Source organism: Engystomops pustulosus, chromosome 2 (genome assembly GCF_040894005.1).
Source record: "Engystomops pustulosus chromosome 2, aEngPut4.maternal, whole genome shotgun sequence".
In the NCBI taxonomy this organism is placed as follows: Eukaryota; Metazoa; Chordata; class Amphibia; order Anura; family Leptodactylidae; genus Engystomops; species Engystomops pustulosus.
Window position 1 is genome coordinate 218,690,870 of NC_092412.1, and position 20,811 is coordinate 218,711,680.

A 20,811-nucleotide genomic window follows, 5' to 3' on the forward strand; every position below is an offset into this window, starting at 1 on the left:
TTTTTACATTTGATCATTACACCCCGGGGCTAAAGTTCAGAAAATTGCAAGCATCCAGAGATCTGCATGAGGTCACAGTGGTCAAAGAGGTCCGTATGGAATTAGGGATCATCTGCAAGTCGAGTGCAAGTCTGGGGCCAACTACTTACTTATTCCAGATGATCTATTGGTAATGGAGCAGCTGGTCACCACTAGACCAATCACAGGCTTCAGTGATGACCTTGACAAAAACATATTTATCTCCTCCCATTTATTGACACAAGACAATCTTTAAGAACCCCCCTAAAGAACATCTACATATACAGAAATATTTATGGGACATGGGAATGACCAGAAAATGTTGAGGAAACACTTTTTCTTATCGGGTCGCTGATGTCATCTGAGCAGGTCCGTTTGAAGCACTTCTAGGAATATGCCACAGCAGAATTTTATAGACATCCTATGGATATATCTGGAATTTCCTGACGTCAGTTGGTCTACAGACAGCCAAGCACATGACACAAGGTCAAACAAGTATGATTTCCTGGCGATAAAGCAATGAAACCTAATTTATGTAGGACGATATTTAGCTTATACCTGCCAAAAAAAAATAGGATTTTATCCAGAGTAGAATTAAGCAGAACACTGAGCTACGGGCACATTAAGTATTAAGTGCTAAAGATCATTGTAACCCGAAGCATTCAATGAAAAAAGATTTAGAAAAATAAGCTCTCAGTTCTTAGATTTTTAACTAGGTCACTGACTGCTAGAGACCACTTTCTTCAGTTCTTGATATAGATGGAGTGTTGTAACTCTTTTCATCTTCGGCCCCTTTCACACTGTCGTTGAGGGGATGTATATCCGGCTGCAAATTTGTGGATAGATATATGTCCCCCTAGACTCCTATGGCATCCGGCCATGATAAGGTGCGCACACGTGTGCCACCGCACAGTACATGGGAATAACATAAATCATGCTCTATCTTTTCCCATGTTTACGGTCAGGCACCATGCCTCGCTATGGAGAGGGGAGGGGTGAGCAGCGCATCTATATGCACGCCCAGGCGTGCATATGGCAGTGTGAAAGAGGCCATACATCTACTGGCAAGGGTAACCATGAAGGTGGTTACAACATCACTTTGAAGGGACCCCAGGAAAGAAAGCGACAAGACCAAGCTAGATGCATCCTGTAAAGCTTTAATTGTATCCTTAGGTTAGGTCATCAATATTAGTCTAGTCTAGTTGTATTAAAGGGCAGTATTACTCAGGTGAGCTATACAGCTTCTTTTTGGTATGTATCATGTCATATTCATAGCCTTACTGTAACTTATTTAAGTTTATGGGATTCAATGCAATAAGTAAGGCTTCTACACAATACCCTACCAGTACTGTTGCCCTCCATTATAATTCCTTTATTTATATAGCGCACACAGATTACGCAGCGCTACACAGAGCTTGTCAATTCGGTCCCCAATGGGGATCACAATCTAATCAACCTACCAGTATGTTTTGGAGTGTGGGAGTAAACCAGAGGACCTGGAGGAAACCCACACAAACACAGAGAGAACATACAAACTCTTTGCAGATGTTGACCCTGGGACTTGAACCCAGGTCCCCAGCGCTGAAAGGCTGTAATGCTAACCACTGTGCTGCACATTGTAAGGATACGTACAAGGGAGGGCTAGAATATATCCCACTAATACATCCTCCCTGAAAGCAGGAAGAGGAGTGAACATCGCTGCTGATCTCCAAATGTTTCCCAAGTGATGTAACTGCCCTGTGGAGAGTGACATCATTGGGAACCTCCCAGAGCATACACTCAGCAGAGGCCAGGTATAAATACAATACATTTGCATTTGTCCCCCATAGCCTATTATAGCCTCCGCTGAATGTATAGCAGCAGGATGGAAAAATGCAGCTTACTACTTTTTTCCATACAGTGTTTCTTGCTGGATGCGATGTATACTGTTCAGTTGGAGGTAAAGGGGACGTCTCCCTTTGCCTGTATATTCCTATGGATATATTCTGTGTATAATTTGGGAGATTTCCTGGTGTGCACGCTGAATGCATCCAAAAAAACATGATTGTGAATATAGCCCTAAACACACTTTCTGGTTACGGTATAGTAGTTTGTCCTATCGATATATACATAGAAAACAAAAACATATAAACTACAATAATTCACTGCAGTGACCCAGTTGTTGCCCACCCAATGCGCTGATCATGTAAAATCAATAAATATCACACTGTCTGCAAATACAGGGCACACGATTAGTGCTTTTCAGGCCAAACACACCACGACAACAAACTACAAAAGTCAAATTTAAATTTCACTCCCCTCTCAATCTAAAGAGATGTCAAGGGGTTGCTGGGGATTTATAACTATCTGTATATACACCTTATATCCCAGTGACAGCAGCACTAACATGCATGATAATGGCAGTACTGATAGGAACTAAACTGCGGTAGTGCTGAAGTGGTTGAGGACTGAAAGATTTTTTTATTTCATATGTTGCTCATATTCTTGTTAAAAAAAAATGATTGAAAGGTTATTAATATCAATAATGTGGGCCAGTGTGTGAATGGGGTGTAGCTGCTATACCAAGCACAGCCGATGTACTTTGTTCGACATGTGTGGTCTCTTCAGTCTACTGATCCTGGAATAACCCTATAATCATTGTTTCATATTGAAAGTCTAATACTTATCAATGTTCATTTTCCATAGCCACATTAAGACTTTTTGTAGGTTAAATTTAGTTTTGTACTGTACCCTAGCTTGCATATAGACCTCACAACTGGAGATGAGCCGACTTCACGTTTGCCAATCCGGCAGCTGTTGGCTATCGGCCTATTAATCCAGTAGCTGTTGGCTATCGGCCTGCCAATCCGGCATCTGCCGGATTGGGGCCGAACAGCCAACAGCTGCTGGATTGGCAGGCCAATAGCCAACAGCTGCTGGATTGGTGATCGGCCTGCCAATCCTTCTGGGCCAAACAGACATCAAGTCCGCTTATCTCTATTCTCAACCCCACCCATTCATTTAGGTACAAATACACAAAAAATTAAGAGCAAGGGAAAAAAAAAATCTGCACATTTCACTTCGAACTGAACTTTCACTGCTGTTCTATTACTTAGTCTACAGACCTGGGGATATCTCTAAACATTGGTGGTCTGATTACTGGGACCTTCAGTGATTATGATAATGGGGTCTTTAGGTCCCCTCAAAAGCTCCATACAGAATACAAAATGCTGAACCTGTGCTCCATTCACTAGAAGAGGGTGCCCCCACTGATGTCCTCTACAAAGTGTTTTGCAGCATCGTTAGTCACTTTCAGTGACCATCACTACACCTTCTGCACAAGGAGCTATAAAAAGGTATAAAAATGCAATAAATTATGTCATTTATTATCAATACTATAAACGTTATCTGGTTGGTGAGAGTTTATTTTAAGAGGTAGAATTTAGTTTTATAGCTTATGCATTAGAGCTTCTCATCTGCAGAGTTGACGTGACACCAGTTCCTCTTATTTCCCGCTATGTAAAAAAAAAAAAAATTCTGAATCACCTCATCCCTCATCATTCCACAGATTCTGTGGTGGAAAACGAGAGTCCTGGCAAATAACCAGCTATTTATTACAGCCACCCACACGCAGAACAAAAACTTTTGCCTTTTTACGCAAACAGAATACAGAGGCCATGATATCCTGGGATGTGATTCTCACTAGTAAACAGAGCGTTCAATTCTAAGGTCCAGATCACAAGCCATCCGACTAGAGACCACACACATTCCCATATACACATCCACTGGAGCGCCAAAGAGAACCTGAAGAAGGAAAGCAACGCATCCTACAAGCATGGAAATAACATAGTAGAGAGACAACCAAAAACTGCATCTTGTCTTTTGTTTTAAATAGTCCCATATGAAAAGTGTACTATAACGCAGTCTATCACATTAAACTTTCGGCCACTGCTCCAAATCACGAGAACAAATTAATAGCCTTCCATTGTGATCATCCGTTAACCTCCCATCCACCAAGGAACGATGCCACACATGACGTTTTTTTGTCCGTTTTTAAACATGCGTTTTCAGTCAGTTTAAAAACGCATCCATTTTTGACCGTTTACCATGCGTATGGCTGCTTATAACCTGTTAATCTATTAAGTTAATTGAGAAGAACGGACAAAAACAGATGCGTTTGAAAAACGCAAACATTTTTAAACAGACTGAAAACGCATACTTCAAAACAGACTACAAACGCCATGTGTGGCATCACCCAAAGTCACAAAATCCACCGGGACCAGGGTTGAAGAGAACAGAGTAACTGTGACTAGGCCTCGTGACTGTGTGTTAGGTACATGCGCACAAATGGCCGCATACAAGAGATCTGTGGTCCACGGTGTAATGGCAGTTGGGGTCAGAAAACACAAAACACAAAAACACAAAACAGGACCTGCTCTAAGATTTGAAGGTACAGGCAGTCAACTCATACATGGGGCTGTGGAAAACACAAACTTGTCCATGTTATGTCTATTATCCACTGTAAATAAAACATTATTGTGTATGAGGACATAATGTGCCTTTACTTAGCGGGACCCCTTCCTCAGGGTGTTCAGGCACCCAGAGGTCACCACTCATGGGACTTCTTTACCTTGGGCAAAGGGGTTGTCCGAGTTTTTTAAAAAAAACTATATGTGGCCGGGAGCGGGCTGCCTAAAACAATAAAGATGTACTTACCTTCCGGTGCCCTCCGGTATCCAGCGCTGCTGTCGCTCCGGTACGGACGCCATGTAAACAAACATGGCCGCCGGAGCAGAGCTGCATTCAGCTTCCGGACGGACCCGACAACCATCCGGCCCCCATACACAATGCTGTGTATAGGGACGGATAGGCGTAGCCGGCAACGGCCGGCCAGAAGCTGAATTCAGCGCTGCTCCGACGGCCATGTTTGTTTACATGGTGTCCGTACCGGAACGACAGCAGCGCTGGATACCGGAGGGCACCGGAAGGTAAGTACATCTTTATTGTTTAGGCAGCCCGCTCCCGGCCACATAGTTTTTTTTTTTTTAAAAACTCGGACTGATGGCCTTCTGGCAAACGTGAGAGGTAATTTCTTTTGTTACTTTCTAGATATTATTCTTCTATCCATATGATTGATCAATATCAGTATGGGGGTCCAACACTTCAAAATAGGAATATCTACCTTCAAAATGAATTGTGATAAACCAAGGATGTGAGTTAATATTCTTATATTAGTTTTCCTTGGGCTCCTCCCTTTAAAAATTATGCAAATGAGTCCCTCCATGCTGTAGATTCACTAGACTATTACACTGTGCTGGAGCACTTACCACTCCCACTGTGTGCTGAAACTACCTCTCCTGCAGTGAGATTACATCCGGCAAAGGAGGGGAAAGTGCTGAGGGAAGGGGGGGATTGAGACAGTGTAAAAGCATGTGAAGCTACAGCATGGAAGCATTGATTTTAGAAGGAAGGAGGCCATGGATAACAAATATAAAAAGATTACCACAGTCAGCGCCTGGGTCTATGAGTAAGTGTCACTGGGCTGGTTGCCGACAAATAAGTTTGGTCCGATACCTTACTCTCTCTTTCAGGATTTCCAGAACCAAACCTCTAATTACTGAGCCCAGTACATACATCCAGTACCTGGATCCGGGAAATCCTGCTAACGCAAGAAGCTAATTTTCAGACCCAACTCACTCATTGTTAACCTGAACAAGATTTGCAGTCCGGCCCTTCTGCCAGGCAGTCTTGTCATGGGGACATAGTATAATTTCTACTATGGCACAGCTCAGAGAAGTGGAAGTACAGCCTGGAACAACTGTAAAGGAACCATGAAGGCTAAAATGTGGTGCCTGTCCACAATACAACGTATAATTAATAGAGAGTTAATAATAATAACGTGACATTTTTGTTTATCTCCTCCTTAACAAGTTCCATCATATCCATCTACTACATCCGGAAACGTTCTAAATCTCCTAATAAAGCGGCGCTGCTATACACCCTGTACCCTGCAGGGGGCAGCACCATCACTACGAGGCCGTCTCGCAGCTATGGAGCAGCCCCGCCCCCCGCCTTGCCTCAAACACAGCAACACGCGTTGCGGATCTCGTGTGGCCGCTGGCGCCGTATCCCCCCTCCTCCTACAGCATCAGTCAAGGGGTGGGGCTTTGATGACGTCAGCGGGCTCGGGGTAGCCATGTGCTCCGTGCGCACGTGGAGCGGGGCGGAGATGACGCCCGCGCTCTATTCCTCGCACACTGGAGTTTTTTTTTTCTTCACCACCCACTTCCCTGGCGCGCTCACGTGATATCAGAGCAGGCGGAGCCTTCCTGAGTCACGCTCGAATAGTGGGCGGGGCAAAGTCGTCTGGAAACACAATATACACTACGTCATCGTCTCCTGTGCCGCCTCACAGCTCCCACACATGACAGGCTGCTGTGAGGAGACACTGTCACATAGAGGGGGGGAGGGGCGTTATCTCCCGCCAAGTCATAAACCAACCGTCATGTGCGGCTGACGTGCCCAGACATTATGTGGCTACGTGTATACAGGACACAGAGGGAAATGGGGGAAGCACAGCTCGGGGTCTCACATGATAATACATAAACAATAATTCATCTCCATATTAAACCAGATTTGTACAGAGTGGTCTATGACATCTCCACAAAATATATCATAAATGAGTTATAGATGCAGGTCCCTGAGGTAAAAACCGCATTGACCTCAAGAAAGCAGGTCCACTAACCTCTGACCTATGCCCGGGTGTGAACATGGCTACTATCCAGTGCTATGGCAGCACCAAAATATATTCTGAGAATAAACCTTTAACCCCTTAAGGACGCAGCCATTTTACAGCTTAAGGCTCAGTCCCATTTTTTGGATTCTGACTTGCGTCGCTTTATATGGTTATAACTTTTGAACACTGTTACTTATCAAAACGATTCTGAGATTGTTTTTTCCCCACATGTTGTACTTCATTTTAGTGGTAAATTTTGGCTGATAAGTTTTGCGTTTATTTACAAAAAAAAAGAAAATATGATGAATTTTCAGAAAAATTTGCCATTTTTGAAATTTGAAATCATTGCGTTTTCAGGCAGATAGATTTACCACCTAAATAACTTGCAGAATAACATTTCCCATTTGTCTACTTTACATTTTCACCATTTTTGAAATGTCTGGATAATTTATTTTGATGTCACGCGGCTTACAAATCGAATAGCGCTTTTCCGGATTTTCAGAATTGACTATTTTGGGGATAAATACAGTTTTGAATGAAAATTTACATATTTAGCATCAAAACCCCCCATATAACCAACCCAATTTCAAATCTGCAACCCTCAAGCTATCAGAAACAGATTTTACGAAGATTGTTAACCCCTTGAGATCTTCATAGTAATTACATCAAAATGGAGGCGAAATTTAGAATAGTCAAATTGTGCCGGTTATACGTTCATTTAGTCCTAAAATTTACACATTTCCAAAAGATAAAAATACAAAACCCACCATACAATTTGTTCTACAATTTCTCCCGAGTACAGAGACCCCCCACATGTGGCCGTGACTTGTTTTATGGGCACACAGTGAGGCGCAGAAGGGAAGGAGCACCCTACAGCTGCCAGGATTTTACTTTCCTCATTGGCCTCTTTTGAAGGCTGTAAAATTTTCGCTTTTGCGCTATTAGGGCCATGTGATGCCATTTTTTTTGCGGGATGAGATGCTTTTTCCAATGTTACCATTTTGGGGTTGGTATCACCTATTGTTGAAAATTTAGGAACTTCTTTTTGAGAGCAGGAGTAGAAAAGCATCAATTCTCTACTGGTTTTTTTACTTTTTTTTTTGTGGTGTTCACCGTATAGACTAATAATCATATTATCTTCATTCTATGGGTCGATACGATAACGGGGATACCAGACACGAATATATTTTCTTGCGTTTTACTAAATTTGTAAAATAAAACCCTATTGTGGGGAAAAATCTATCATTTTTGTATTGCCATCTTCCAAGTTACGTTTTTGGCTACGGAGCTGGTTGATGGCTTGTTTTTTGCGGGACACGTTGTACTTTGCACCAGTATCATTCTAGAGTACATATGTTTTTTTGATCACTTTTTATAGCATTTTTTGTGGGATTGAATAGGTAAAAATCATAATTTTTGGAGGGTTTATAACAGTTTTCTTTTACGGTGTTTATCGTACGGGTTCAATAATTATTTATTTTTATTCTACGGGTTGTTACGGACGCGGTGATACTATATATGTGGGGTTTGTGTTATGATTTAGACTTTTTTTTCAGTTATATGTCTCTTTATATGTTTTGGGGCTTTTGGGCATTTTTGGTGATTTTATTACTTTATTTTTTTATTGAATAATTTTTTTTTTACTTTTTCACTTTTTCCACCATGGGAAATGAACAAGCAATAATCTGATTGCTTGTTCATAATAATACCCTGCAATACTTATGTATTGCAGAGTATTATCAGTGTCAGCCTATGCACTTGCATAGGGTGGCACTCTGCCAGTAAGATGACGTCATAGACGCCATCTTACCGGCAGTTCCTGCAGGTAACACTGGGGTCCAGATCGGACCCCAGTGATACCGTAGCAATGATCGGCGCCCCCCGAAAATGATTCGGGGGGGGGCGATCGTGGGGGAAAGACCCCCCAGATGCATGTTAGATGCCGCGGTCGCGATGACCGCGGCATTTAACGGGTTAATCACCCGCGATCAGAGACAACTCCGATCGCGGGTGTTACACTGGGGTACCGGCTATCAGTCACAGCCGGCACCCCGTGTTTCCCGATGTCGGTTCGGCTCAAATCTTGAGCTGAACCGGCATCGGCTCAGCGTCCGATGAGCGTTAAGTCACTGAGTTCAGCGTCCGATATATCGGACGCTGAGCGTTAAGAGGTTAATGACCGTATTCATCACACACGTTTTCAAATGAAACAAAGAGGGGCGAGTGCGTTTACACTGAACAGTAATGAGCACGTTGCAACCACTTACCTCAAAAAAAGGTTGAAAACGGCCTAAATTCAGGAACAAGTGACACAAAACAGCTGCAGAACATCTACAGGGAAAATTCATTGTGCTCTCTACTGCGTCACTGCCCACTACCTACAAAATAACAGCATTCAAAATCTGCCACATTCACATGTAGCATTTGTGTTGTGTTTAGAAACGGTGTCTACTGTAGAATTATACTATTGGGTGGATTTACACGGAGCATTTTCGGATGCATCAAAATGTGCAGGTCGCAGCACATGGGTCAGGGCACATGCGTTTTAACGTTACAATGCGTCTGGCTACTCTGGAAGCAATTTTTTCTTCATTGCTGTAAAGCCGCGGTCACATGTACCGCTAGGCGTATGTCATAACGCGACGCTAGCGCACAGGGGGAGGTCCTCGACCTGAACGCACATGCGTTTCTAGGGGAACGGACATGCGTTTCTAGGGAAACGCATGCGATTGATAAGCCGATTGCATGCGTTTCCCTGGAAACGCACGTGCGCTCGAGCCGAGGACCGCCCCCTGTGTGCTAGCGTCGAGTTATGAACGGACGCCTAGCGGTACGTGTGACCGCGGCCTAAGTGTAAGGCTGGTGCCACATGTAGCGCTTTGTCTGCGCTTGCAAATGCAAACAAAGTCGCATTTGTTTGGTGTTAAATTAACGGAAAACACCCACGGTTTGTTCCCGATCGCAGGCGTGTCCATAGAAACGCCGATGCGATCGGGCCGAGTCCCGCCCCGGTGGGCGCGACTTTGTCTGCGTTTGCAAGCGCACACAAACCGCTACGTGTGGCACCAGCCTAAGCAGATGTGAAAATGTTTACATGGCTGCTTACACTTACAGTGATGAAGAAAACCGCTTCCAGAATAGCCAAATGCATTGTAACATTTAAAAACGCATGTGCCCTGATGCACGCGTTTCGACGCATCTAAAACGACGCGTGTGAATGCACCCATTGGCTGTCAACTTTCACGGTGCAGTCACATGTACAGGTTTGGGCCTCGGCCCAATCATATACGCATTTCTATGGAAAACAAGCAATCGGTGACCAGTGTTTTAAATTAAAACAATGCAAACTCAGCCCTAGCGGTACGTGTGACTGCAGGCCTGAATGTACACAAGCTGTACTGTAGCTAGTGTGTTCCTACCCCATGCCACATACTCTCTGCCAAGCCCCCAACAAGCCTTGTAGATGGCATGAAGGGGTAAATAATTGCAATACATGGCGGTTCGCTAGTAACTGTGATTACTTCAGGGCTTGCATGGCCTGGCATATAAATCCTTATAAAAGTCGCCCTAGGACTGCACCTGTACAAGAAAAAAAATTGTGAGGAAGACACACGTGGCGTTTTTAGGCCGTTTTGAGTAGAGCGTTTTCAGATCGGAAAAAAAAACGCATGCGTTTTTTTTACGATCTGAAAACGCACTAACTAAAACCGGCCCAAAAACGGCCTAAAAACACCACATGTGTCTTCACCCTCCGTGTGTGGTCACGTGGTGCGTTCTTGATTAGTTTTTGGTCCATTCTTTAAACGCATTAAACCACATGCGTTTAAAGAATGTAACACCACGTGCTACACGTGGTGTTTTTGGTGCATTTTTTTAATTGCGTTTTTGCATATTGGCTTTTTAAATGGGTTTTTGGATAAAGTGTCTTAACATTGCGTTTTCTCCCTTGCGGTTTTTGAGTTTTTCAAAGCGATTGCATTTTTGTGGTCTGCGTTTGTGAAACATGAGATTACATGCACAAACAGCAGGTAGAACAAGATAACTGCAGTTTTGCAAATTCCAAGAGACAGAGCTGCATGAAATTAACAAAAGAAAAAAAAAAAACGCAAGCACACATTTAAAAAACGAATGCGTTGTCAATGCGTTCGCAATTGCAACAAACACCCGACACAAATGCCACGTGTCACCGGCCTAAAGCAGATAGGGCCCATAAAGGATAATATAGATCCATAACACGGCTACCTGGATAACCTCTAGAAAGAAGGAAAGAGATGAAATGTTATCAGTGCCGGATTGACACACATTTAGACACCTGTACTTAGAAATACTATGGTTGTAGTCCAGGACTCGCCGAGGTTATCATACAGACTTTCATGGAACCGACAAAAATTACAATCAACCTGAAAGATATCCCAGAAATGTGCTCAAGGCAACAGTAGGGTGCAACCGCCACAAACAAAACACCCCGTGAGCAATTTGTGGGATGTCTATGCAGCGCCTCCTGCATGGTAACCTCACCCCCATGACAAGCAGACCCCGCAGACCATGACCAGGCCTTCTGTAACAGTACAGGGGTTAATGTTGTTAACTTGAGAAAGCGTGACTCAGAAAGCATCCTTGGCTAATGAATTCCTACCCCCGCACAGCTTTCAGAGCAACGTGACACTTGACAATCGTCAGCGCGTCAACCGCACAGCTCGAGATTATGTGTTTGTTACTTTCCTCAGCGTTAGGGGCTAAATGTACAGACAGTCCCCGGGTTACGGACAAGATAGGTTCCATAGGTTTGTTCTTAAGTTGAATTTGTATGTAAGTCGAAACTGTATGTTTTTTAATTGTAGTTCCAGAAAAAATAAAATTTTGCCCTAGTGACAATCAGAGTCTCAAAACTTTTTGCTGTAATGGGACCAAGGATTATCAATAAAACTACATTACAGACACCTTACAGCTGATCATTACAGCCTGGGACTATAGTAACATCCAGAGAGCTTCACCAGAGGTCACAGTGGGCAGAGGGGTCAGTCTATAAAGGGAACCCAACACCTTTAAAATGTAAAATGGATGGTAGGTGGATCTGTAGGACGTGAGGATAGCCCCTTTAAGGGCTAATCCTCACGTACCCGCACTTTTTTTGATATTAACAGAATATGTAAACTTTCTGAAACGACTACTGGGGCGTGGAGTAGCCAGAGCCGAGGCTAAACGGCGCATCTACTGTACACCCCTCTTTGTTCCTTCTACTCTAAATCTTTGGCGTGCAGATCCTCGTAGCTGCGCACCCTCGTCGGACAAACCTGCTGTGCAGAACAGCAGGTCCACGTCTGCGGAGCTCCAGCTTCGGAGCAGTGACCGCGCACCTTAAAGGAAATCTACCATCAAAATCCATCCAGGGGCACTTACTTATAGATCCAGGCACCATAACTGGCACCATGACTGTGTAGCTGAGGCTACACGGCCCGGCTACTCCACGCCCCAGTGGCCTCTTTGTTCCTCCTACCAGAAGTCTTCGGCATGCAGCTCCTCATAGCTGCGCGCCCTAGTCTGCGAAACATGCAGTCTGCGCATGCACCGAACAGCAGGCCCGTGGCTGCGCTTTCACTGCTCCAAAGCCACCACAGATGCGCAGATGGATGCTGCCGAAGATTTCTGTTAGGAATGTGTTCTGATGTGCCAAGAGAGAAGAAGAAAATTCTCTGATTTGTCACATGATGAAGACCATCATGACGGGAAGCCCGCGGCTTAATTCATCACTATTCCAGCTGCTAAATATGGCAGAATTTGTGTGAATAGAGCCCTGACAGTACAATTACATGTCTTCTCTCCTTACATAGGAAGACAGCCTGTGTTCATATTTGCAACTCTTGCTATGTTGGATTCATTATATAGTGGGTTACAAATGGCCACTGACAGACCCCACTAATTTATAATCATTCCTTGGTCTTCACTGTGCTACCCCTGCCATCCAAGTAATAGAGCTGCCTACCATTTTGCATTCTGCGCTTTTCATCCACAGATAATTTGTGGGGTCGAGTAGGAAAGCAAGTTACAAAAACCCTTAGTTGCAAATATCTAGTTTATTCTTAAAAATCTACAAGTTGTGTTGGGAGTCTTATAGATTCTATAAAAAAAAGGTATATTTGCAGTTTGCATTTCCAAGTATGCTTTTAAAGGGGACCTGTCATCAGAAATTGCCCTTATAAGCCACTAGCAGTATGTTATCGAGCAGCTGAGCAGCTTCTAGCTGATGTTTCATGGTGGCATCATCCAGAAAATCAACTTTGAAGTTAGATTTAAATTAGTTTTATGAAGTCAAGGAGGCGGAGAGTTTAACACTGAAGTCAAGCTTTCCCTGCCTTAGAATTCCCCATTCACTATAAGTCCAGCGCATGATGTCAATCACATGGTAGGAGGTTTCAGAGGCTGGGAGAGCTTGACTTCAATGTTAAACTCTCCATCTCCCTGACTTTATACATCTAACTTCAAAGTTGATTTTCTGGGTGATGCCACCATCATCTAGAAGCTGTTCAACTGCTTGACAACATATTGCTAGTTGTTTATTAGGTCAATTTATGATGACAGGTTCCCTTTAACTTCCTGAACCTCCAGTTCTTTAGATCACAGAGGTACAAGTCTAATGAAATCTGAAAGATGAGATTCTTTTATATATGCATAATGTTTCTAGATACTACAGAACTTAAGATAGGGGTATCTGAAGCCACCCCCCCTTCCCTCAAGACTCTAAATTTGATTAATCTCAGGGAAAATAAGACTTTTCTCATTTTTGCATGACTTTGGAGAAGAATGTCTTTAGGTAAATGTAAGAATTCACATATAAAAGGGAATTCTAAAAATTGAATTTCACATCCTACCTGAGGAGGCTGATAGTTTAAAGAAGGTTAAGGGTATGGCCACACTTACTGCTAGCACTGCGTGTACACGCGCAGCACTAGCACAATGGGGGCGTGCCTCAGCCTGAGTGCATTTGTAGTTAAACGCATGCGATCAGTAAGCAATCCCATGTTTCACTAAATGCTAATGAGATAGGGCCAAGGCAGTTGCGCTTTTAAGCACAGCTCTAGATGTATGTATGACCGTACCCTAAATCTGGTAACAGGTTCTTCTTATTGACCATTTAGTGGCTTATAACCTAAACAGGCCGAGTACTGAACCGGAGTTAGGGTGATGCCAATGCCGTTTGGAACCGTTTTTTTTAATGGACTGCTTAAAAAGGACCAAAACGCCATGTGTGGCATCACCCTTAGGGTGCTGTCACACATGATGCTAACGTTGCATTGGTCCAATACAGGACACAAGCATTTCACTGGAAACACATATACGATCAGACAAAGGCCTACCTCCATGTGCTAGAGTTGGGTTTGTGTGACCGCAGCCTAAGTGCAGTCGAAGAAAAGCGCTGTGAGCTAAAAGGATTTCCCAACCTGAACCTCCTATCAGGGTCGGCTACAGGTTTCAGTAGTCTCCTGTTCCCTAGTTTCTCAAACCAAACAACCTTCATGGTTATTTTATATAAAGCCCCTCTCACTCCCTATGGATTCATTAGATACAGCCCCCTGCCTCATCCCATGAATTCCTTATGTACAGCCTTATGTGGTCCCCCCCCCCCCCCAGTAGCTCTGGGCCCCAGCATTTGCCCACGTATGCCCAGTGCTGGCGCTGGCCCTGCCTCCTATCAATGGACTGAACTGATATGCTAGATTCAGTCCAGAGATACGAGGCTCAGTCCAGAAAGTCTAGCACACTGACTGCACTCACACATGGGCACTGGCCTAATTTACATCTATAATTAAACATAGGGCTGAAGTAACAGACAACATGATGAAGACCCCAATTTAAGTAAATGGGGTTCATCATGAAAACGATCCAGCCTTTTTGTCATTATGATTGACAATATAATGATGGGACCAAACATGGAAACTGAAAAACACAGATGTGAACCCAATAAATAATAAGTACAATATTTTATCAACAGGAGTTTCAGGAAAGTGAACAATTCATTTTAGAGATAAAAAACAAAAAGGTCTCAGCGGTTCCTGCACAATACCCAGCTGAATCTTACTTCCCCCTATTCTAGATTTCTGGGTTATGTTTCCTGCTGTTTGAAGTTTGCTTGGTTTTGACTCTTTTGTGCTACCACTGTACAATTCCCAAAGCATGTGATTGTTGTGCCCGAGGCGATATCTCACAAGACTATTCAAGTGCCTGTGTGATACCAGCGGGAGGCACTGGGTACTGGAAAAGCGAGTGGTGAAGGGGATTTCAAAACCCAATCATTTACTATTCCATTTCTGTAGAACAAGTTTAAAATTTTATGTTATTTGCTGGCATTGAAAATCTGCGGTAGATAACCCGTGACATTAATATACTGTGCGATAGTTTGTGACATTGTGCAGAGCAAATTAGCGCTGGATTCAATTGCCACAATTTTCGCGAGAGGGGTTACTGGACAGAGTAATAGAAGCAATACACAGGGTTTCCTTAGGACGGGCCATCAATATCAGATTGGTGGGAGGCCCATATCATGACACCTTCTCTGTTTGAAAAGGGCAGAGCAGAAGATTTGCCCCAACCAAGATACACTGGATTAATGGCATCAACATTAGCATCCAAAACCCGTGGCACATGCACCACCAACTGCTACGTCCCAAAATGCTGGTTGTGACTATTTCATACATTAAACTAAAACTAAAGTGAATGATCTCCATTCCTGTACTACATGGGACCAGTTTTGTTGTCAAAGGATTCTGCCAGACTAACAATATTGATTTTACAACCTTACCTGGATGTATCTGAGAGCACTTCTTAATACGCTGAGGTTGGAAGTCTTCTTATCATCTACATTTGGGATGTTTCTTTTTAGCGTCTCAAAACATTCCTTCAGATGTGCTCGTCTGTAGGTGAAAATAAAAGGAAACGGGATGATCAGACTGTTACCCTTTTAGTGATTTTCTACACAATGCCTACAAGTGCATATGCTAGAATATGCTATTACTTATAAACAATCCTACGACTTGACATTTCCACCCATGACCGGATTGTTTTGTATCCTGCAGTGAAATATTTGTGATGTCTTCTGGCATTTCCTGTTTTCTGAATATATGGGACCTCACATGAGTCTGCTGCCTGTCTGCAAGGTCTGCTCACACATCTATTGGGACTTTAAAGGCATGTATGATCTGCACTGGGTCTTTGGAGGCATGACCATCTAGTGTACTTCAAGGGTGGTCAGACGCAGATAAGGATAAGTATTTGTTGGGCAACCTAGGCCTAGGGAACACCAACGTTGATTTGGACACATTCCAATGTATTTCTATGGGCTCGTACATATGGCTGAGGTTTCCACCGCCCAGTGTATGAGCAGATTGTCTGAGCCACAAAACTCTGTACAGGTCCTATTCCTGCCCGTGGTTGCATCTTGGACAGGTCCTTTTCTACGGTCATTGCCTTGTGAAGGGACCTCAATTGCAAATGACACATGTTCCACAAACAGCGAACCAGGGCCCATTTCTTGCAGTCTGATATTACGTTTGGGTTCAGGAGGCCTTAATTTAATACGGCCAGCTAAATACTTTAACCCCTTAAGGACGCAGGGTTTTTCGGCCGATTTCTCGCTCTCCAACTTCAAAAATCCATAACTTTTTCATTTTTACGTGTACAGACCTGTGCGAGGGCTTATTTTGTGCGTAGCAAATTTTACTTTCCCGTGATGTTATTTATTTTAACATGCCGTGTACTGCAAAGCTGAAAAAAAAAATTCCAAATGTGGAAAAATTGAAAAAAAAATGTCACGTGCATCACGTTCTTGTGGGCTCAGTTTTTACGACTTTCACTCTTCGCTCCAAATAACATGCCTACTTTATTCTTTGGTTCGGTGCGATTGCGGTGATACCAAATTTATATAGGTTTTATTGTGTTTTAATACATTTTCAAAAATTAAACGAATGTGTACAAAAAAGAAAAAAAAATTTTTGCCATCTTCTGACGCTAATAACTTTTTCATACTTTGGCGCACGGAGATGTGTGACGTGTCATTTTTTGCGAAATGAGGCAACGTTTTCATTGCTACCATTTTGAGGTCTGTGCGACATTTTGATCATTTTTTATGTTATGTAAAAAGGCGTAAAAGTCGCATTTTGGACATTTGGGCGCCATTTCCCGCCTCGGAGGTCACCGCCGGCCGTAACCGTTTTTATATTTTGATAGATCAGGCATTTTGGGACGCGGCAATACCTAATATGTTTGTGATTTTTACAGTTTATGTTTTATATCCGTTCTAGGGAAAGGGGGGTGATTTGAACTTTTAATATTTTATTAATTTTTTTTATTTTTTAAACTTTTTTTTTCTTTTTTTTTTTCACTATTTTTTAGACCATCTAGAGTACATTAACCCTAGATGGTCAGATCGCTCCTACCATATACTGCAATACTACAGTATTGCAATATATGGCATTTTTGCAGGTCATACATTACAATGAGCCACTGGCTCATTGTAACGAACCAGCATAAGCCATGTAGCCTCGTGTCAAAAGAAGACCCGAGGCTACCATGGTAACCGATCGCCGCCCCCCGATGACGTTCGGGGGCGTGGTGATCGGAAAAAAGATGGCGGCGCCCGCGCGCTGCCGTCTTTTAAACGCCGCCGGCGACTTTGGCGGCGGCGTTGAGAGGGTTAATAGCCGCGATCGGTGCAAGCACTGACCGCGGTTATTAGCGGTGGGGGTTTTGTGCAAAATGCAAAAACCCCCACCTCTGTATGAAGAGGACTCAGCCCGTGAGCCCTCTTAATACATCCCTAATACCTCTGCGCCGTAGAGCTACGGCGCAGAGCGTTAAGGGGTTAAAGGAAATCTACCATCAAAATCAAGCATAATAAACCAGGGACACTTTCTCATAGATCCAGGCACCATGACTGTGGTATATTTTTATATTTGTTATCCATGACCTCCTTCCTGCGAAAATGAACTTTTAAATTATGCTAATGAGCCTGATGGGCTCCTGAGGAGTTACTAGAGCCCCTTCGTGCTGTACATTCACAGGCTGTTACACTGTCTCACCCTCCCCCCTGCTTCCACAGCACTTTCCCCCTCCCTCTGCCTGCTATGATCTCATTGCAGCAGAGGAAGTTTCACCACAAAGTGGAAGCGGGAGGTGCTCCTGCACAGTGTAACAGCCTGTGAATCCGGAGCAGAGAAAATGCAGGAGGCCATTGATAACAAATATAAGAAGATTACCACAGTCACAATGTCTGGATCTATTAATAGGTGTCCCTGGTTTATCATGCATTATTTTGATGGTAGATTTCAATTAAGGGAAGGCTACAACCAATGCTGCATCTGCCATGAGGGGAGTAATGTATGCGATATTTAAATTTTCACCTTAGGCAGCAAAGAGGATAAAATCAGCCCTTGGCGCAACAATACAAATTTCACAAATGCATTTAGTGAAGTGGTGCTCAGCATTTATCTATTGCCATTTATTCAACACTTTATAAATATATAAAACAGAGTAGCTAAGAAAATACATTGTAGTATAAGATATCATAAAGTGCTGCATTGGTAGAGCTTTACATGTACTGTATGTCTAACCATCGTCACCACCCTCAATGCTTCCATGCTGGCATTAACGCTGAGGCCAGTGATCAGCTACAGCCACAAATCACTGCAAGCCAGTACAGAACAGAGAGCGTTGTAGCAGCAGGGGATCGAATTGGTGAGTACTACTTAAAATTTGAGATAACAATCCGTCCGACTCAAAACACAACCGTCTACATCTCCTCTATTCCAGCTCAGGCAGCCTACATGGTGTTTTCTTGTGACATTAAATTTCTGTTTAGGTCACTACTGCAGCCTAAACATCACAAAAGGACATCATCAAGGCCTGTCAACCTGTAAATAGTAACCTTTTTTTTTTCTATACGTTATTTACAAACTATGGAATCGAAACAACCACTTTAAGGGGAATCTGTTACCATGATTTACCTACTCAAACCAAGGCTTTGGGACCTACGTTAGGATGGGGTCTAACTGCTATGCCTATACATGCTGCCCATACCTTTGTTTTTTTTATTTTTCAGCTGTTTCATCTGTGCCAAAGGTTTACTTTTAGGAAAAACTAGGGCAAAATGTTTTTGCACCTCATGGCTATGGCTCCAGCTCCACAGCAGTAATGACGCCTGTGCTACACTGCCACTGCTCAGTGGCTACCCTCATCCTTCCCTCTTCAGGTCCAGAAAGTTGTGGAGCTGGAGCCCTGAAGTGCTCGACCAAATTTTGCATAGTTCTAAGATAAAGTTTTATCATGAAGGGAGCAGCTAGGCAATAAAAACAATTAGCATAGTCCTACGTCGCACAGCAGTTAGTTCAGGGAGGTAAATTATGGTAAAGGTTTTCCCTTTAATGTTCCATTTGGATTATACGCCAGAGTCACATCCACATTTCTGCCAGTTCTTAGAGAAGACGCATCCCTTTGGATGAAACCGTCTCTCCAGCATCTAATTGTGCAGCGCTTGATGTAAAAAGACAAACAGGTTCTTTGTAGGCACTTAGGCCTCTTTCACACTAATGGGTGAGGAACCGATATCCAGGCTGCACAGTATCGGTCCAAATAGAAGACTATAGCGCACGGCCATGGTAAGGTTGTATGCTCTCCCAGGCCTTAGCATGCATTAGTGTGAAAGAGATGTAAGTGAGTAAGATATGTTATGGAACTGCAGCTCTGAAGCAAGTAAGATTGTGAATGCAGCTATGGGCAGGTTACAACTTAATATCATTTTATAATAAGTAACACAGAAGTACATTTTATTATGCAGACTAACTCTTCACATAACAAAATACATAACATACACTTGCTGGATTCTACTAGTCACTTCTTGTCTGGAGGCAATGGTCCAGCAGAACCTGAAACTTACTGGTTTGTGGTATTAAAAAAAAAGGTATTTAAACGCAATTAATGGTTTAATAAAATGCACCAAGAACCATGAGAATGTTTATGTGGTTATTAAGTGCGCAAAAACGTCTTTTTAAGCTACAAACTGCTTGAGTGCAACAACCATACTAAATATTACATTAATCGGTTAGCTCGGAGCATAACGTTATATAGACACCACATAAATGGTCTGGGGAGTTGGTAAAGGAGGGAGAGTGCCCGGGCTAATTACATACCTGTTTTTCTCCAATTTATTATGAACTTCCCGAGTGCCAGCCCTGCAGGCAAAAGAACAAGAGCGGAAAACAGATTATATAATCCACTATTTTATTGCCTTAAAAACTCATTTGTGTAAAAACACTCCACAAACAAGAGTCTAAAATGAGAATATATTCATAAGAGAGTGAGCTATAAACCAGTTAGGGACCAATAATACTATACTGTGCCTCAGACGTAAGTGATTATAGACGTTCAAAATGACTCTGTATGCTAAAGGCTCCAAGAATAAAGCTGACCATATGACCGACCACATGCAGCACTACATAAAGAGCACTCAAGTTTCACTGCTGTCTCAGAAAGATCTGTAATCTTACAAAGAGTAAACGTAACCTACAATTCTGGCCAGCAGTTCCATTATATTGCATGGATAGAATAGTATAAGGCAGTGTATAGCATGAGCAGAGACCTCAGCTTTGCAGGGCTCGGATGTTTTTATGAAAAAATCAGCTAACACCCTACAAAGTGAATTATCCAAGAGTACAGAGTACTTTCAACATGGCCGTTTAGAATGTGTGTCCTATTTAATTGAAAAGAGAATTAAAAAGGGGACTGTCTACTTGACTGATAATATTTAAAGGAAATATACCATCAAAATCAAGCCTGATAAACCAGGGGCACTTACTCATAGATCCAGGCGTAGTGAAGGAGCTTTAACATACAGTGTGAGATAGGAAGCGCTCCTGCACAGTGTAACAGCCTGTGAAGCTACAGCATGGAGGAGCTAGGGTAGCTCTTCTTAAAAAGTTGATTTTAGAAGGAGGCAAGCCAAGGATAACAAATATAAGAATATTAGTACAGTGCCTGGATCTATTAGCAAGTACCTGTCATTTATCATGATGGATTTTGATGGCATGGCC

General features: G+C 43.0%; 1 protein-coding gene across 3 annotated transcripts in view; it reads right to left on the reverse strand.

Annotated features, from left to right (window-relative positions):
* Positions 1-20,811, reverse strand: part of MNT (MAX network transcriptional repressor) — a 62,336-nt gene that overhangs the window by 15,508 nt on the left and 26,017 nt on the right. For 2 of the 3 annotated variants that reach the window (XM_072138189.1, XM_072138187.1), the window contains 2 exons: positions 19,912-19,953; positions 15,531-15,642 (listed from right to left, as the gene is read on the reverse strand). In XM_072138189.1, the coding sequence (XP_071994290.1) occupies positions 15,531-15,642; positions 19,912-19,953 (154 nt within the window). The remainder of the gene's footprint in view (positions 1-15,530; positions 15,643-19,911; positions 19,954-20,811) is intronic. The other variant, XM_072138188.1, reaches the window with a different exon arrangement.